The following is an 18,609-nucleotide window of genomic DNA, read 5'->3' as shown; positions in this document are numbered from 1 at the left end:
CCAACTGCATATTTATTAATTAATAAGGCCACAATGGAAATGCTGATATGTGCCGTCCAACGTGCTTCCCGAACCTGCATTGTAATCACGGCCAAGCGAACCACGTGAACTCCTGCGGCCCTCCGGTAGCCAAATACTGGCCCACGAAGGCCCTTGCGTGCCTGCTTCCGGACACCCTGTCCCTGCCTGTGTAATATGGTATATAACACCGGTCCTACGCCTAGAGTGCGCACATTGCTCTAAAAAGCCATTTTTTCCACCCCTGCCATAATAAAGACCACACGGAAAATTGCTTCTGCGGATAATAAACGCTCTCCAGAAATGTTTCAACCATTTGCAGGCCGTACAAGGTGGCTTCCCGAGAAGACTGGCAATAACATAGCATGTTTTATTATGAGTGTCATGGAGACGGCGTGAAAAATCATGAGCCACGGGCAGTTTGCTGCAATGGGTCAATAATGCTCACAGAGACATTGTGTTGAGGTAATCAACAACGAGGCCCTGGGTTCTCTGTGCGCTGCAAACAGCTGAGGGGCAAATCAATAGAGCTATGGAAAGGACACTGCCACGTTACACACAATACACCGCGGCCATTCGAGCGACGCGCACAACATGGAAGGAAACGTTACCGCTCCCCAAAAAGCCGCATCTGGGTTTTAAACCATGTTTGTTCTGCGCAGGCGCGTTACTCTATCGCGTGGCTAAATACAGCGCCCGTCTCGCAACGGGGTCCGGAGGGATCCATAATGCCACGAATGAAAATCTTTACTATTAACTATTTTACATTAGCACCTAAAGACACGGACCTCTCGTGGTGTCTTACTCCTTGTGCTTTGGAGGTACTGGAAATCCCGGGAGCTTACAATCTATCAGTAGGGTCATTTGTCGTCGTGTGCTATGAGAACCCACACAAATAAGACCCTTTAAGAGCTGGTTGCTAGATGGCAGGCTAGAGACCGTATACCGTAGTCAACAGACTTGTCTTTAAATGTGCAGGAAACTTTTTGCAGGATGGTGGGAGTTGTAGTCCAACCGTAAAGGTTTTTTTGCTTAAAGTTTTAGGGTATTGGAAAAAAGAACATGAAAAGTAACAACGTGCAGGGAGCAGAACGTACAGATCAAGAGCCGGTTATACCTGCGTCTGGTGATAAAGATATCGCAGCGAAGGTACTCTCTTTTTACACACAGGGCAGCATCGCGCCGTATTCCTAAACAATGATTTATGAGCTGCAGTCCCCATTATTTTGATGCTAGTGTCCGAGCGTCACAAAATTATTGGTGAGGCATGAACACATGAAGCGAATAAGACACCGGCAAACATGGCTCCTTCATCCTCAGCCACACTAATAGGCCAGCTTTACAAAACTTTTTTTGTGGCGCGGTATGCAGACAGCATGAGATTTGTATTATTTTAAGGGTTAAAATTGGAATAAATATATGTATCTGAGTCTCATGATACCCCCCAAAGCTAAAAGATTGATTTTAAAAAATCAATCTAAAACACCTTAAAGCAAATATGACTCTAATATAAGAGTACAAAGGGGACTATGTATAAAACTGATCTTGGTGTGATATTTAAAAGTGGTCTAGTCACCACGGCAACATATGAAAAGGAACTATTAACAAGACTGTTGGTTGCTATGGTGATAAGAACACTTTTAAGCGTAACCCATATTGTGTATACACTGCATCTCAGAGTATGAGTTTTGGGTTAAAAGGGGGGGGGGGGATTAAACATGGTCCATATCTCTAAATCAATGAATGTTTTCAGCCGGAGGATCTCCGTATCGGGAGAGCAAGCCCCATTTTGAAGTGGTTTTGGAATGTCAGGGGTGTTTATAAAAAGCCTGGTTAAGTGCCGACTGCCACACAACGTCCGTGTGGATGAATCCGGACTGAAAATCTGCCCTCCGGCTGGCTTTGCCCTTGCTCCTTCACACCGAAAAAAATAGAATGTATCTTATCTAACCTACATTTCCAATCCTTATATAAATATAAATATAAATATATATATTATATATACACACACATGGTGTAAAAATATAACTCCCTAATCAAACTGCATTATGTTACCGATTTATTTTCTATTTTAGAGAGATCAATTTCATTTCCAGATATTGATCTCTAGTAATTTCCATGAATAACTAATTAAACAGAATAAATATCGATTAAACACTGTAGCAAGAAAAAAAAAAATACATATGCAAGCGTAAATGACACTCACCGAAAAAGTCTTATTTTTTTATTTTTTTTTTAGATTATTCAAAAAGTTTGCGCGGGATTTAAAGGGAAAATGACTGCTTGGTGGTTAATGTTTAAAACGGACGGTATCGTAAGAAAAGATTCTCTGTGGTTTTTGAATCAATAAGCAGCCCATGGGCTGTCCCTCACAGGGGAGAGGAAAATAGCCCCCAGGACTCATTTGAATAGTATAAATTACAGTAATTTACGTGGACCCCGTGAATATCGATTCTTTTTTTGGGATTTGGAAACAAATAAGAGCAATTTTCGCGGTCCATGCCAAACTGACATAAATAGGAACCATGGTCCTTTTTTACTTTAAGAAATGTATCCAGTTTTGACCCCCCCTCCCCTTGCCGGTCCCCCATTAAAAAAAGAAATTCTATTTTGTTATTACAGCGACCAAAGGCTTACGTTTGGAATCGCTATATATTTCGCCATTATTATTTGTTCCAAATGGGTCACAATCACTTAAATCGAGATTTGTGTAAAATGGTTCTTGATCTTTTCTTTTTCTTTATATATTATAATAAAAATATAGAAACACCTATATGTCCCCTTTAAGACGTGGAGCTCCCATTCCGCCATGTTCTGGGATCAATAAGACACAGGTTTGTTCCCCGCTAAACTATTCAATCGGTGGGTCTCCGTCTCCAAAAGTAATATGGTTAAACCTCGACCTGACTATATTAAAAACACTGATTAAAGTGCGATCACTTTCTCAACAAAGGAAGGGCTGCGTTTCTCAAAAAACCCTGTATCAAGAATTTCTGTTTTTTTGCCAAAGTGACCTATTAAGGCGACATAATCGTATCTATCGTTAAAAAAAAAAGAAAAACACTCCAATGTTACGGTCTCCTTGGAACACCAGTGGATAATCAGTATACTGAGACGAGAGTTTGGGTAAATTACGGCTGGGGGTGTTACATTTGCAATATGTCCACAAGTAAAGGGACAGTCTATTGTCCCCGACAGCCCTACTATAGAAGAATGCAAGCTGAATTGGCTGCTTGAAGATGTCAATCGGTGGCAGGAAATTGCTCCCTTTAAAACCAATGGGAGAACTTTATGCATACTATATAGACAAAAGTATTGGGACACCTGACCATTACACCAATAGGGACTTTTATGACATCAAATTCTAAATACATACACAAAAAGTGTAGTTATGTCACATATGTGGACAATGCTAGGTTTCCATCTTTGTGGGGACAGTTTGGGGAAGGCCATTTTCTATTCCAGCATGACTGCGCCGAAGTGCACAAAGCAATGTCCATAAAGACATGGTTGGATGGGTTTGGGGTGGAAGAACTTGACCGGCCGCACAGAGCCCTGACCTCCACTCCATCTAACTGGCTGTGAACACATCTCCTACAAGGCATTTAGCAGAGTGGAGCGGAGGGGCAAATAAGCATTGGGGGAATTCTGCAGAATCCTCATATGTATATGGAAAACAGACCACATGAAAATTTAAGGGGCCACGCAGCTATTATATCCATCAAAGTGTATTTAATGACTAGAGTGCCCTTTTAATAGAAGTCTTGAAAGCTCCCTATTACTGAGAGTGATGACATGCGTTCCACTGATCACGTTATTTTGGACGTTGATTCTATTCTTTTAGGATTTTTAGATCAGTCGCAATGCTGCATGCATAATTTTGGCTTATCAAGGACATTTCTGAATACAAAACATGCGATTACAACCCAGTCCTTAACTGTGCTTCTCTGCTACAAGCACCCGGTTATTTTTTTTTATCCTCCCCATAACTTGCCTTTTCTGGTTATTGGTGGCAAAAATCCATTTCTGCTTCTGGAGGGCATCAGTCCTCAAAAAAAGATTTTATCAGTAACAGAAGACAGGTCAAAGTCTTCTAGTTCTGCCATGTTTTAAAGAATGAGCAGCTAGGTCAAGCAATTCTGGTCTGACTTCTTTCTCCTCTGCGGCTGGCCCCTAGGTCAAGAGCTTCAAGCATTCAGCCGCTGGCTGGAGAATTCTGATTATGTTACTATTTCCAGCGGTGTTAGCCGCTCGCTGGAGGACATTCAATTATATGCTTCGGATTCCTCTATTGTTGGGCGGTGGACAGTGCAAACAGCTCAGGTTCTGTCCGGCTGAGAAATTTTCACCATCGAGTCAGTTTACATCTTTATAGAATATTGGATGCTACGTAGAGAAACTTAAACCCTACAAATAATGCAACCTCTGCTGGTGGGTTTCATTATCATGTAATTACGTCATATTCCTTCCACCACTATCAAGTTTAGACGAGGCAGACTAATTCAAAATGGCGGACGTACGATGTTGGCGACTAATAATCAAATATTGCTTTAAGTAATTGGGTAAAAGGTTGTGCTTTTCTATGAAAGAACGATGATAGTGACTGGTTTAGCAACATTCCATACAATCTGTAAACTCTTCATAGCTCTACGGCTTTTAACTTAATAGACGTGTACATTTTGATATTGGAGTATACCAAAGCGTCATGCTTTTTTTTGCGGACTGGTAATCATTTTAATCTCTTACCGACTGCACTATGACATGGCCTCTGATCTCGTTGAAAACAAGATAACATAGATATGTACTTTCTTCATTAAAACATTGATCCCGACACAATTACCCGTAATGTTTCAGCGGTTTAATGTGCCGACTGGTGCAAATCAGAGCCGCTTTCCTTTCGATATTTAGCACGTTTTATGGAGAAGTGGTCTCTTGGATTGATTTACCTGGCATTTTCCAGTTCGGATATCGTAGAGGGCCACGGAGCCGTGGCGGGCTCCCACCGCTATTCTGTGACTTCGGTCGCAGTAGCCCACCATGTAAAACCTGTTAAAACATTTACAGAAACAGGCGAGATGTCACTTGTAATCAGTTCACAGGGTAGTGGATACAATTTAAACCACGGTAAATTCATAAGTAAAAACGACATCAGTTATGATGGGGTTTCCAATTATTCAGATTTTTATAATATAAAATATAATTTTAGGCACAATAAAAGAAAACACAAAGTACTTCCGAATCAGTGATTATTAGCAACATTTGTCACTCATTTTCTTGTTAAAAAGCACACAGAGTTAATAGAAAAGTATAACTTGGCTGTTGCCACAGAAACAGAAAAAGGGAATTGTTACCTCCTGCGCATTTGGTGATTTATAATGATGGCAAATTAAGTGTATTAAACAACATAAATAAAAAAACAGCATGTTTTGGTCAAAAAGATCTCCCCTGACCGTCCTAGGGTGATAAAAAAAGGGCAAACATCCACTGCAGCTCCCACTTTGTCTCCTCATTATGCTAGGCGGGTGAGTGGACACTTCCAGGAGTGGCTCCGCACACCTCTAGGGCTGTCCCTAGCAGTTACCGCCTCTCACCTCCTTCCAGCAAAGGTTTGCTGAAACGCGTCCAATAAGGAGCAGAAGAAGAGCACTTGGGGCAAAGTCCTGGGTTACCGAGTCCCAATGTATTGGCATAAAATACAGACGTTTTTATTTTAGTATAAATCGTAAATAAATCCATAATACAAACAAAAGCTTAAACGGAACGATGGTAGGAAGGACTAAAATTCCCCATTAAAGCAGAATATATACATGCAGTAGAAAAGAAAAAAAAAACCATATACTGCGCGTCTGTAAATTCACTCCAGGAGCTTGTAGTTCTGGAAGTGCCATTTTTCTTGGTTAAACATACCGGTCGAATGAAAAGTATCTAAACCTTAAAGAGAATCAAGTCTGCCTCAGGACCAACGCGGCTTTCAGAAATCTCATTTCTCCGAGAATAGGCCTTGCCAAGCATTTAATAGACCTCATTCTTCACAGGCAGCTACCAATAAGAAAAAACATCCTGCAATTTGTCTTGGGTTTCCTTGGAGGGTTAACACACTCCACTGGTCAATCCCAAACGCAAATTAAGTCCCTCCAATGCCGCTCAATGATTATGAATGAATTGTCAGTTGATATCATTTGGACGCCTGGTGGTGCAAACGTATTGAACGTTCCCGAGATAGAGTCTCGTTCTTGATGAGATATCATCGGAAAGATGATTGCGATGACAATTCAGTTTGGGTGGATAAACTGGATGATAGATTTGCTTTCCCACTGTCTTTGTTTACTGCTGTCACTGGCAAAATGAGCAAACCCATGAAATCCCAGATTAGGGAACCAAAGGGCTAAAGCGCCAAGTGGAAGCCTTAGAGTTCTAAGATGATTGAGCGTTACTACTTGTACTTGCTGGTGTTGGCGCTGTCCATACATATAAACACAGATACGCTTTGGTGCTGATATTCTGATCTCAAGAATACGTTCTAAAGAATATGTCGGCCCCATAAAATAATAACAACAGCTGAAGAATGCATTTTTTTTGTTGGACTAATATGGCTATATCCATTTTTCTCCTAATGTTGGGAGCCATCTTGACCTCATCATGGAAGGTCTACTTCCAGAGCTATACTAAATGGACAGGGCAAGCCACCCAGTCACCTTGTGTTTGTATGAGAATCATAAAGTGTATTAAACATTCTACTCTGATTCCTAATACTGGAGACAAGGTTCTTTGATCAGAATGGAAGACTTTTGGACACTTATGAGTATACAGCATTAATGGTCGCTGTGAAAATAAAGTATAAATATGCATTTGAGAGCAAAATGAATGCATTCTTCGGCATCATTATCAACAATATACGTTTCACGTTTCTTCCATAAAATACATTTCCCTTTCTGGACCGTCCTATGCATTTAGTGAAATGACTATTCTGCAGGATCGTCTTCCACATCAGCGATCTCTTCGTAGCATCTGCTCAACATGCAAAAAAAAAACCCCCAAAACTAATTTGCTTGCTGCTCGGGCTGTTAAAGAAGAGCCGTATTACGTTAATAGAGACTCGGGCAGAAAATTACTCACGTTTTACAAGGAGATTTTCATCATTGAGTCCGGTTTTAAAGGGCAGGGTAATTAAGATGCACGGCTATAAAAGTTTACTTTTCAATTACCTAACAAAAGGTTTCCGCGGCACAAGCTGTTCCAGCGCCGCAAACTCAGCAAAAATGGGTTTTTATACGCCGAGAAACTTACGGCTAGAGAGGATTTATTCTTTCGCGTAAAGGGCATAAATTAGCTAAATTTATACATTACTATTACCAAAAGCTTGTGCTTTTTGATCGCAGGGGAACTAAAGAAGGTTATAAAACTAGCATATTTATTTTATCTCCTGGCATTTTCTCCTTTCTCTTCTATGACGCTTACAAACACTGCTTGAACCAATCAACAATCAGCAACTTAACAATATGGGGGGGCAATGGACTTAAAGGTTTTTTAATGTATGCATTTTGTTTAATCTAATCCATAAACACATGTACATGGGTTTATTTACTGTTTTTGGTCTGTAACAAGTATGATTTGGGAAAACACGCCAGTTCTGGTTTAATATTAAGGACATTTTGTATGAAATCCCCCAGGGCAGATACAGAATCCGGTGCATTAGGCTTGAGGAGTATCTCTGGAATATCCCCGGTCACGCACCAGCATGTGAAAAATTATTTAGTGCAATGATTTCTGTGGCACGCTGTCAATCAGCGATAATGCAGATTAATTGGCTGCTGCCTCTCATCTGGTTTTAATGACTAACAATGAAGATTTGGACCGTGCGGAACCAACTCCCAGAACAACACAAACTCAAAATAACAGAATCTTACAAACCAACGGAGTCCTGTCTACCCAGAGATACTTAGTGGATACATTGAAAGAAATATGTTTATGTGGAAGAGCACATTCCCATTAACGGAAAGCTTAAGTTATCCAGCTTCCGGGACGGAAGTTACTCAACACGGAGCAGCGCCCATGTCAGAGGCGGCCATTTGGGAAACACTGGTCTGATGGGTCAACCAGACAGCAGAAGACCTACTGATGAGACTGCATTGACAAATGCTGGACTGTTGTCAGCTATACAAACACCCATCTCGCCATAATTTCCCTTTACAGCCCTGTGTCTTTGGGTACCATTGAAATAAAGGAATTAAAAAAAAATTCAGAGCTAAGGTGTAGTCAATCTCACAGGTATCTCACCCAAAAGGCTCCATTCCACAGCCCTACCCCGGAGTCACTGACCCCTAGGAACTCAAGACATGATGTCTCTCAATGGATAACAATCACTCACATCAATGACATCTACAATAATGAGTGGCGAAGAATAAGAATAAAAAAAGTAAGTTTCACTTTACAGGTAGAGAAGTACGACAGGTAAAGCAGTAGAAGGTAATACAGTGAGGGAGTTTAATCATGTATGGGATCGGATGATTAGATGGACGAATTAGGAGAGTAAATCTGTAACGTCACAAACACTACCTTTACGTGTGAATCCAGGTATTGCTATCAAGACTGAAAAAGTATTGAGTAACCAGATGTTTGCAGAAGCCGATAGGTTTCATGCGAATCGCGCTTACCTGCACACGGAGGGGAAGCACTCCTGAAGACCTTTCTTTTTCAGCAACGACCCTTCCAAGCAGTACATTATAATGTCCATCACCTTCGGGGAGAATAAAAAAGTGAATGAATGAAAAATAAGAATTCAACACTTTTTACCGATCGATATATTGTCAGCGTAACGTAAGAGTCGCGATCAAAACATTCAAAAGAGGAGTTTCTGTGCTATTTTATCAGACTCCATAATCAGCTGAAAAAAATAGATATTTCTAAGTTTCATCTCATGATGTGACAAAATATATACCGTCTTTAACACATTGATGGTTATTTCACTTTCTGCTGATTTGATGTTTCTGAAATAATGTAAAAATTATAACAAACGTGCTTATTTATGGAGAATATAATAGTTTTGGCTGGTGGCTTCATTGTCCGGCAGTTTTCCCCCCCTTTGGAACAAAAAACTAAACTCCCTAAAGTTTAAACTGTTTAAATTCACACACGTTCGTGTGGCACTAGCTTTGTAAAGTACAGCGAATGTACGGAACACCAGGCTATAGAAAATAAGGTGCTATACTGACCCCTAGTAGTGACAGAGTACACAGAAAACAGCTATACATGCCTGCTTTTATACACAACATAACAGATCATTCATATATATATATATATATATATATATATATATATATATATATATATACATATATACACACACACACACTATTGTTCAAAAGGTTTGGGGTCACTCAGCTGTGGAAAACAAGGAACTTTTCTGGCTGTAACATAATTGCACAAGGGTTTCTAACAATCAATTAATTAGCCCTTTAAACTTAAACTTGGATCAGCGAACACAATGTGCCATTGGAACACAGGAGTGATGGGAGTGATAAAGGGCCATTGGAACACAGGAGTGATGGGAGTGATAAAGGGCCATTGGCACACAGGAGTGATGGGAGTTATAAAGGGCCGTTGGAACACAGGAGTGATGGGAGTGATAAAGGGCCTCTGTATGCCTATGAAGAGATTCCATTTAAAATCAGCCGTTTCCAGCTACAATAGTCATTTAAAACATTAACCCCGTCTGCGCTGGATTTCGGATCCATTTCATGTTATTTTAATGGACAAAATTTGTTCTTTTAAAACCAAGAACCCCAAACTTTTAAACGTTAGTATATATTTATATACATATACATACACACACACATAGGTGATGGGTAACTGGCAAAGTGGGCTCAGAAGCCCCTATGTAGCGGCAGTGTAGGTAGTGTACTGAATGACTGCGGATATACACTATTCTATACAGTAGTGTAGTGGAGCTGGCTATTGGCAATCCCACAACGATCATGGACTGTGATGTCACAACCCCTTCCCACTCACTATTAATAATAATAAAGAGACGAGGACACATTTAATACATTATTTATCAAGACCAATCAGCCAGGGTGATGGGAGTTGTAGCCCCCAAAAGTGAGTACACAAGATTTGCTGAAAAACAGATGTGATGCACGGTTTGCTATAAAGCGTTTGTCATTTCTGGGGTAAACACCTAAATATCCCATGGAGGTAAATGTGTCCCAAAGGGCTAGTAGATGTGGATACTTAAAGGCATAAATACACAATAATGTATATATAAACATACCTCCACCAAGAGATCGACCACATCAGAGGGCATTTTTTCGATAAGTATTTCTATAACCCTCAGGATCTCGGCTTTGGCGCGGGCCAGAGCGGTTGTGTGAATGTTTTGCTGAGACTGCGCGTTGGCCGCCAGGGCTGTATGTCTGTGAACCTAAAAGAACAATGAAAACAATGTATATAGCAATCAATGTACATCGAATCCAGCCCCGGGAATGCAAAGCCAATCCCATTATTATTAAACCCATTCATTTCACTCTACGATTAGGGCTGAGGTCACCTGTGAAACGGATCAACATCACACGCCGCTGAGAATATGATACAGTAGGTGATCGTTATCAATGAAGGGGGGAAAAGATCAATAAGAGGGTTGTGTTACTGCATAGAAATGAACGCGGGGAAAAGCCGACCGGAGGAGGTGGTGGTGCAGTCCAAATTAGAGCCATTGCACATTGTTAAATAGGAGGTTTGTTACTATCAAGGAAAATGGGAGTTGTATTAATGATAACACAAAATGGCCAGCCACCGTCAGACACGGACGGAGAACTTGGCCCATTCCATGAGGCCTCCATGACACCAGACCTCGTATGGCATCCTATAGATGGGTGACTTTGAAGGGAAACTGCACCCAATGCATTTACGTATTAAAACTAAATATAGCTTCGCTTTCTGGTTTTCGTTAAGGGTAATAATTTAGACGCGGCAAAAGCCAATTAAAGACAATCAGCAACTTCACTACTTGGTTAACTTAATGGGGAGGGATAATTTCTGAGGACCTGCGTGGTTGAGATGGCTGCTCCCATGGTATACACATAAGGTGGGTTTCTGCTGCAAAAACACTGCTTGACGCCAAGATAGAACAGTTTTATTTAGTGCACCGAGCAGCAAGATGTAGAAAACCCTGCAATAGTGACAGATCACCTTTCACTTAGATCCCAGGAGCCCCTCAGCAGTGGAATAATAAGGAAAATCAAGAATAGCACTACATGCAAGAAGCCCCTTTGTCATCCTCCCCACCCCGATCATTGACCGGACGTCAATGTAGTCATAGAACGTTAATGTGGAAAGCTTGCTTTGCACCCTCAGACAGACGCCACAACTACTTCTACACACTGGGGACAATCTCTGGGGTGACTGTTGGCACCTGGGTCCAAGTACCCCTCGCGTGTTAGTGTGTGCATTTGGGGGCATTTACCTAAACCCGACGTGTTGTCTGACTCAACCTATTACACAAATTTGAACATTTAAAGAGACGGTAAAGGTCAGGAAAGGAGATATTACCATGCTGGGAAAAGAGACCGTTTAAAAAGTTACCAAAAATATCCTCAAACAGGTCTAACCTTTTAAAAAATGTCTACACAACATAAAGACAGATATATACGTTCTGGCGCGTTCTCAGGGGATATGCCCACTTTACAAGGTAGTTCTAGTGTAGTATCTTACAAATTCTGTTGACTTTCTCAGGATGCAGAACAGCATATGATGTCATGGAGGGGACATTACAACAGAACAAAGCTCAACCATGCAATCCCCCTCCTACAGCTCTGGCCAAGGGGGCAGTGATACTGAAAAGGGGGGCATTCTAAATAGAACATTCTAAACGAGACATTGCTCAACATTACAACAAGAAATAGCAGCTTGAATATAAGTACAAGAAACAAAATATTCAATCAAGGAGAGGAGGTAAATTCTGTAAAAATGTGACAACAAAGGTTATGTATTATAAGAATTATGTTAAAGAGGGCTGTAAAAATCTTTACACAACCAAGGGACTTTTTAGATATCTGCTATTACTGTGGCATTTTCTTTTCCGGTAACTATTTTTGATTAATAAAAATAATTAAAAAAAAAGTTAAAAAGGAAAAAAAAAACCTGCTATATGTTTCTTGGGAAAAAAAGACATGGGTGGCAACAAAGGGCGGCTAAGAAATCTTAATGCAACAAAAACTTGCAAAACTTGAAGACTTTTATAGAGTCTACTGTTAATGTTTAGTTTTCTTTTCTGGTAATTCCATTTCCATCGAAAATAATAAAAAAATAAGTAAAAGAAAATATATAAAAAAATTAAATAAATAAAAAAATAAAACAACTGCTACACATATCCTCAGAAAATAAGTTTTGCATTTCTTTTTTTTGGTAAGATTTACACCTCAAAACACGAGTTTTGGTTTCCCAAAAACCCTGCGGCGGAAGCAGGAAAGTTGGTCCTAAGCCTTTTAACAATTGTACTCTGTGCAGAGGGACGGGGAGGGTGGGGGGCCGCTTACCTCCTTAGCAATTGTTGTTATGAAGGCGGGTGGTCTCGCCGTGGCAATCAGAGAAAGAGCGTGTCTCGCAGAGCGGGCGGAGTCTGCGGACGGACTCAGAGGCAGCCCAATTGTAATGCTAAAGAGGGATCAGGCAAAAAAAAAAAAAAAAAAAGGAAAAGAAAAAAAAAAAAGAAAAAAAAAGAAAAGAGGCATTAGAAATATAGAGTGAAAAGATTAGACACAGCTTATAATGTCAGTTCAAGGTCAATGGGATCACTCAAACAGTTAGAATATAATGGACTGCCAACAATGCGCAGTGATTATAAGTCAGGGTGTCTAGCATCAAATACAAAATCAAATAATTAAGCGTGAAGATTGAAAACAGTATGTGCATCTGTCCAAAGTGTTAAAAGGGCCTTGTTAACAAATTATGTAGCAGTAGCACTGAATACATATCACAAAGAGCACAAGAAAGCTATTACAGTGTTTCCACTTTAGAACCAAAAGTAACAAGAGCATACGGACAGATTTGCTGAAAAGCGGTAAGAGAATATCTTCTTTAACGCTCACGGTTTTGAAGAATGATTTCATACGGTGGCAAGAGAAAGATTTCTCGATAGGCTATCCGGATGGGGTTTTAAGGGGCCGTATTCTCTCTCTGATGAGAAATTATCCAGAGTTTAAAAAAGGCAGTTTTATTAGGAAGTAAAATCTGGTTGGTATTTGCCTAAAGTTTTCATTGTTGCAAAAACACACACGCCTTAAAAGCCTTAATCTAAATAATTTCTGGCCTGTATGGTCCTACAGAAAGGCTTTTAATGTTTAATTAATTGCTAACAACCATTCAGTAAAGGGGGACTCCCACCAAATAGTTTTTGTTACTAGAAAAAAAAAAAAAGAAAAACATTTGTAATAGAATTCTGCATAATATATTTTTTCAAGGCAGCGACTTATTAGCCATTTGTATGGTTCTCGTTCTGTTTTCTTAACCCAATATTTTAGCCAAACACTCTGACTCCTTATCAGGCTGCCTTGTGATAAAACAAGCAAACAAAAAAGAATGAGTTTTAATTGTCCATCCTGACACTGACTAATGAAAGCCTATGGAGGAACAGACTTCATTAGCATTGCCATAAAGCATCAGCTCAGTGTGGTGAATGAGCAGGAAAAGCCACTTAAAATATCACATGACCAACAACAATGGCGGCCTCCAGGTCTGCAGATAAAGGGAGTTTATTGGAACAAAGTGAGATACAACCAGATTTCTGTCTATGTTGACCTATATTACTGTATATAGTACTGGGGTATATAGTTATGTTTACCGAGAGTAGGAAATAAAGTATCCCGACACTCAATAAGACGAGGATATTTTATGCTGTTTCAGACAACCTGATCACATGAACTGAAAAAGGAGAATTCCCTATTTAGGATTTAATATTGATCAAATACAATATGGTCAATGGCATAAAAGGCAATATACTTTATTTATCAAAGTAACTTATTTAGAGATAGTTAAAGTCCCTCAACCTCCCGAACATGGCTTTAATGGGTGATTATAAAAGATCTACATTTTTGAATTTTGTACAAGTTGGAGGTGGAGAAAAGCAACGTAAATAAATTGAAAAAATGATATAGATTTTTTTTGTTGTTGAAAAGAAGGTTAATCAAGGAATAAAGTTAAATAAACAGAAAAGAGCATTGAATAAAATGTAGACATCTAAATTGGCAGTTTTAGGTATAAAGAATTGAGGAGGGATTCCAAAGACTTGTGGTTTTCATCATCCATGGAAGCAGAATTCGGCAGATAGCGGACTTCTGTTTTCTACACCGATGTTAACTCAGAACCCAACGAGGATCTCCCGACAGGTGGTCGGAAGTCCAGCATCGCCCAATATCAAAGAGCGGGAACCAGCATCGGTTTGATTAGGCAAAACCCAAGGAGTGGCCCAGTCTGAACGTTTTCCATTTAAGAATCTAAAAAGGGATCATTTGGGGTATTTTCCGAAGCAAACCCAGCTCAATCAGTTTTACCTAAACCCAATGAATGCCTTGCGGCTGCTTGTTTAAAAGTCCTAATCTCGAAAGCAATGAAAGCATTTAAATGGAAACCATAGCTTCATAGCCCAATGGGTTTATGGATCACCTATAACCACATTTTTCCAAGCAAAGTAAGCAAACGTATGAGAAATCCGCATTTCAGTGGGATTTTAATTCTTCTCGCTGTGCATTGAAACTAATAAACAAAATGTTCACCACCGCAAGGTGCTCCACCGTTAATAGTCTTGAAATCGTGAACCTGCTATAAGCTTGCTGTGAATGGAGTGCGGCAGACAGACAACCTTGGGGATCCTTTTGGGGTAAAAATGTCCTTTTATTCGTGCTCAGAAGCTGGGCCGCACGTGTCCCTGGCAGCAGAGGCTTTTTTTTTTTTTTTTTTAATTGCTGGTTAGGCATGAAGCTTTTTTTTTTTTTTTTTTTTTTTTTTTAAAGCACCAGGATTCTTGCTAATTCATTAACATCGCTCGGGAGTGGTAGTATGTGGCCAGAGATTAAGCTGCCCCTGCAGCTGGACCAGCTGGCTCGCATGTTGGCTTTCAGAGTTAAAAGCCGTGTGCGATGGCGCAGGCACCGAGGCTTCAGCACCAAACAAAGGCAGGCTCAGGGGCCCCTATTCCACAGGCATCGCCAACTGTTACGTATGCTTGGAAACCGTCAAAGGGCAGAATGTTTCAATATCCAGAGAACCATCAGAATGATCACAAAGCTGTTAAAAGGCTCAAAAAGCTACTGGTAAAGGTGCTGGGGAAAAACGCCATTTTATGTTAAAGAGCGATTTAATATATCATATGTTATTATATGATATGATATTTGGTTAATGGAATTGCGCTAAAAGGCTTTGTTTATCGCGCCTTCTGCATTCTTTTAATCACTGCTGGGTTAAAGGGCATTTGCAAGCCTACCTGCGCAGTATTTTAACCGTACCCGAGGTTTAAGCAGCAGAATACACCGCCGGACCGGCAAGCTAATTTGTGATCACAGCCATTTAATCGCAGTATTAGTAGGTATCTGAGACAAGCCAGTATTTGAGAAGAAAAAATTCAATGTGAATTCCACCTCGTGAGGAAAAAATGCATATGTTTTATTTTATTTTTTTTGTAAACTCCAAACCAGATGATAGATGAGAATCCTAAGTCTAGCAGAAAGCATTCAACAGTCCTGCACTTGTTTTTATTTTGCTGGTAAATTTCATTGAGACCTATGATATCTAGCATTTTATTGGTATAATTTTCTGCAAAATGTCAGCAGTATATACCGTATTTTTCGCTCCATAAGACGCAGTTTTTTTCCTCCCAAAGTAGGATGAAAAATCAGCCGCGTCTTATGGAGCGAAGATGCAGGCAGGGAGGGGGGGGGGCAACGATATACCGTATTGGCTTGAATATAGGCCGCACTTTTTTCCCCCACTTTAAGTCTTTAAAGTGGGGGTGCGGCCTATATTCGGGGTCTAGCGCCCAACGCCCGGGACATGCAGTCCCGGGCGCCGGGCAGGCAGCGGGGTTAGGATACAGATCCCCCGCAGCGGTGCAGGGGACCTGCATCCTACTCCCCGATACGCTCAGACAGCCTCCCCTGCCAGCACTTTCCACGGGGAGGGGGGTGCCGGCACGGGAGGTTGTCTAAGCGCATCGTGCGGATGCGTTTTACCTCTGCACCCCCCGCGGACTTACCGGAGCAGACTCCCGGGTGTCTTGCGGGGTCGGCGGGGGACGTCTACGCAATACAACTTCCGGTGCCGGATGTGCCGCACCGGAAGTTGTATTGCGTAGATGTCCCCCGCCGGCCCCGCAAGACACCCGGGAGTCTGCTCCGGTAAGTTGGGGAGGGGGGGGCAGAGGGGGACAGTGGCAGCGTATCTCGGGGAGGGAGGACAGTGGCAGCGTATCTCGGGGAGGGAGGACAGTGGCAGCGTATCTCGGGGGGCGGGGGGGGCAGAGTGGCAGTATGTTTTTTGGTGCTTTTTTAAAGAAAAAAACTTTTTCTTTAAAAAAGCACCAAACTTTTAGGGTGCGGCCTATATACGGGGGCGGCCTATATCCGAGCCAATACGGTACTCACCAAAAGTGTCCCGGACAGTCTCTGTCTCACTTCGCCGTCAAGGGGAGGTCTTCATCTGGAGACCGCCGCCTCTGTCGCCGCCTCTCCTCTTCTCTGGTCCGTTGCGACGGCTAAGGGCGGACTGGATGGAGAGGACGGGGGGATTTGACGCAAGCGCCGTGTCACGTATGGCGCCGGCGCATGCGCAGTACGGCGCTTGTAGTCCAACTACACTTCCCATCATGTCTGACCAGCTTTTTTCTGTGCAGGCATGACGGGAGGATGATGTCCTTTTTTTATAGTCCATTTTTTAGCTCAAAATATTTTTTCCTTTTTTTTCTCCTCTAAAATCTAGGTGCGTCTTATCAGCAGGTGCGTCTTATAGAGCGAAAAATACGGTAATCACAAATTCATTAGGTTTGGATTCACCAGTCAAAAAATATACAGAAACCTAATAAAATGTGCAAATAAATTGCACAAAAGTAGGTGATTACTGTATACTACCAGTAGCGTACCTAATGGGGGCGGTCCGCCCGGGTGCCACCGATCAGGGGGGTGCCTGTGCCACCGCTGGCCCTAAAACAGCCTGCCTGTTCCACTGCTGGCCCGCGCACTGTGAGAGGAAACTCTTTTCCCGCCCAGGGGGAGCGGGAAACTTAGTGGGGAAAGTTTTCTCACACAGCGCGCGGGCCAGCGGTGGCACAGGCAGGCTGTTTTAGGGCCAGCGGTGGCACAGGCAGGCTGTTTTAGGGCCAGCGGTGGCACAGGCAGGCTGTTTTAGGGCCAGCGGTGGCACAGGCAGGCTGTTTTTAGGGGCAGCGGTGGCACAGGCAGACTGTTTTTAGGGGCAGCGGTGGCACAGGCAGACTGTTTTTAGGGGCAGCGGTGGCACAGGCAGACTGTTTTTAGGGGCAGCGGTGGCACAGGCAGACTGTTTTTAGGGGCAGCGGTGGCACAGGCAGACTGTTTTTAGGGGCAGCGGTGGCACAGGCAGGCTGTTTTAGGGGAAGCGGTCGCACAGGCAGGCTGTTTTAGGGGAAGTGGTCGCTCAGGCAGGCTGTTTTAGGGGCGGATGTGGCACAGGCAGGTTGCTTCTCCTCAGGTTCAAGTTTTTGGTTGTTTGAAGCAGCCATTCAAACGACAGGAGTGTGTGCCCATTAAAATCAATCTGTGAATGCACATGGGAAGGGGAAAGAGCAAATGCATAGGGGGGTCTCTGATGAATCCCAAGTATTTAGAAAAGAGTGATATTCAGCGCTTAAAATAAAAATGCCAGATATCTGGTGTAATGACACAACTTAAACAAGTATAATACCTTGGTGCTGCAGAACCAACACACTGACCACCAGTGTGTAAAACATAATACACAAAACAAAGAAATAAAGTGCTGCGCAAAATTTACAAACGACACCACAATATGTGCGGAAATTAAATTAAATAATACTTAAATTTATTAAAGTGGATTCTTCAATAGGTTCCTCTGTTGGGAAGCCCATAGATCCCCTTCTGGGATCTGGAGTTTATAAAGATCGTTTGTGCTTAAAATCAAAAGCGATCAACGCTCGCAAAAAAAAAATAAAAAAAATATAAAATAAATAAATAAAGCTCCGTGAAGGAATCAAAACTCTAAAGCCAATGTACATTTATTTTATCCACTGCCCTTCTTTTCTTCTTCCAACAAACGGGAGACGAAATTAAAAGAGAGAAGGTGGGGAAGAAAGACACAAGGCCGTCAGACAGAGCTTCTCCATAAAGCCAGTTTAACATCGGCGGCAGAAGCCAGGCAGCTGTGCGCGGTTATTGTGTACACGGTAAATCAAGCACAAAAAAGGGGGCAGCTCAGCGGGGCGTCGGGAGGTTGAAAGGCACGCTTCACCCCTTTCCACACGCTGCTGCTCCGCTTCCCTCCACGCAGTTCCCTTTCCTGCAGTCCCCAACCTACCTGCCATGGATGTAAGAGGCCATTTTCAATCTAAGTCTC

General features: G+C 41.9%; 1 protein-coding gene across 3 annotated transcripts in view; it reads right to left on the bottom strand.

The window, feature by feature from the left end:
- Window positions 1–18,609, bottom strand: part of LOC149284223 (WD repeat-containing protein 7-like) — a 131,528-nt gene that overhangs the window by 21,879 nt on the left and 91,040 nt on the right. For all 3 annotated transcript variants that reach the window (XM_089496983.1, XM_089496985.1, XM_089496984.1), the window contains 4 exons: window positions 12,552–12,669; window positions 10,289–10,438; window positions 8,673–8,755; window positions 4,965–5,064 (listed from right to left, as the gene is read on the bottom strand). In XM_089496983.1, coding sequence (XP_089353109.1) covers window positions 4,965–5,064; window positions 8,673–8,755; window positions 10,289–10,438; window positions 12,552–12,669 — 451 coding nt within the window. The remainder of the gene's footprint in view (window positions 1–4,964; window positions 5,065–8,672; window positions 8,756–10,288; window positions 10,439–12,551; window positions 12,670–18,609) is intronic.

The sequence above is a fragment of the Sceloporus occidentalis genome, unplaced genomic scaffold (genome assembly GCF_023333645.1).
Source record: "Sceloporus occidentalis isolate IW3139 unplaced genomic scaffold, rSceOcc1.0.p SCAF_97, whole genome shotgun sequence".
In the NCBI taxonomy this organism is placed as follows: Eukaryota; Metazoa; Chordata; class Lepidosauria; order Squamata; family Phrynosomatidae; genus Sceloporus; species Sceloporus occidentalis.
This window is presented reverse-complemented; position numbering and strand designations above follow the sequence as displayed.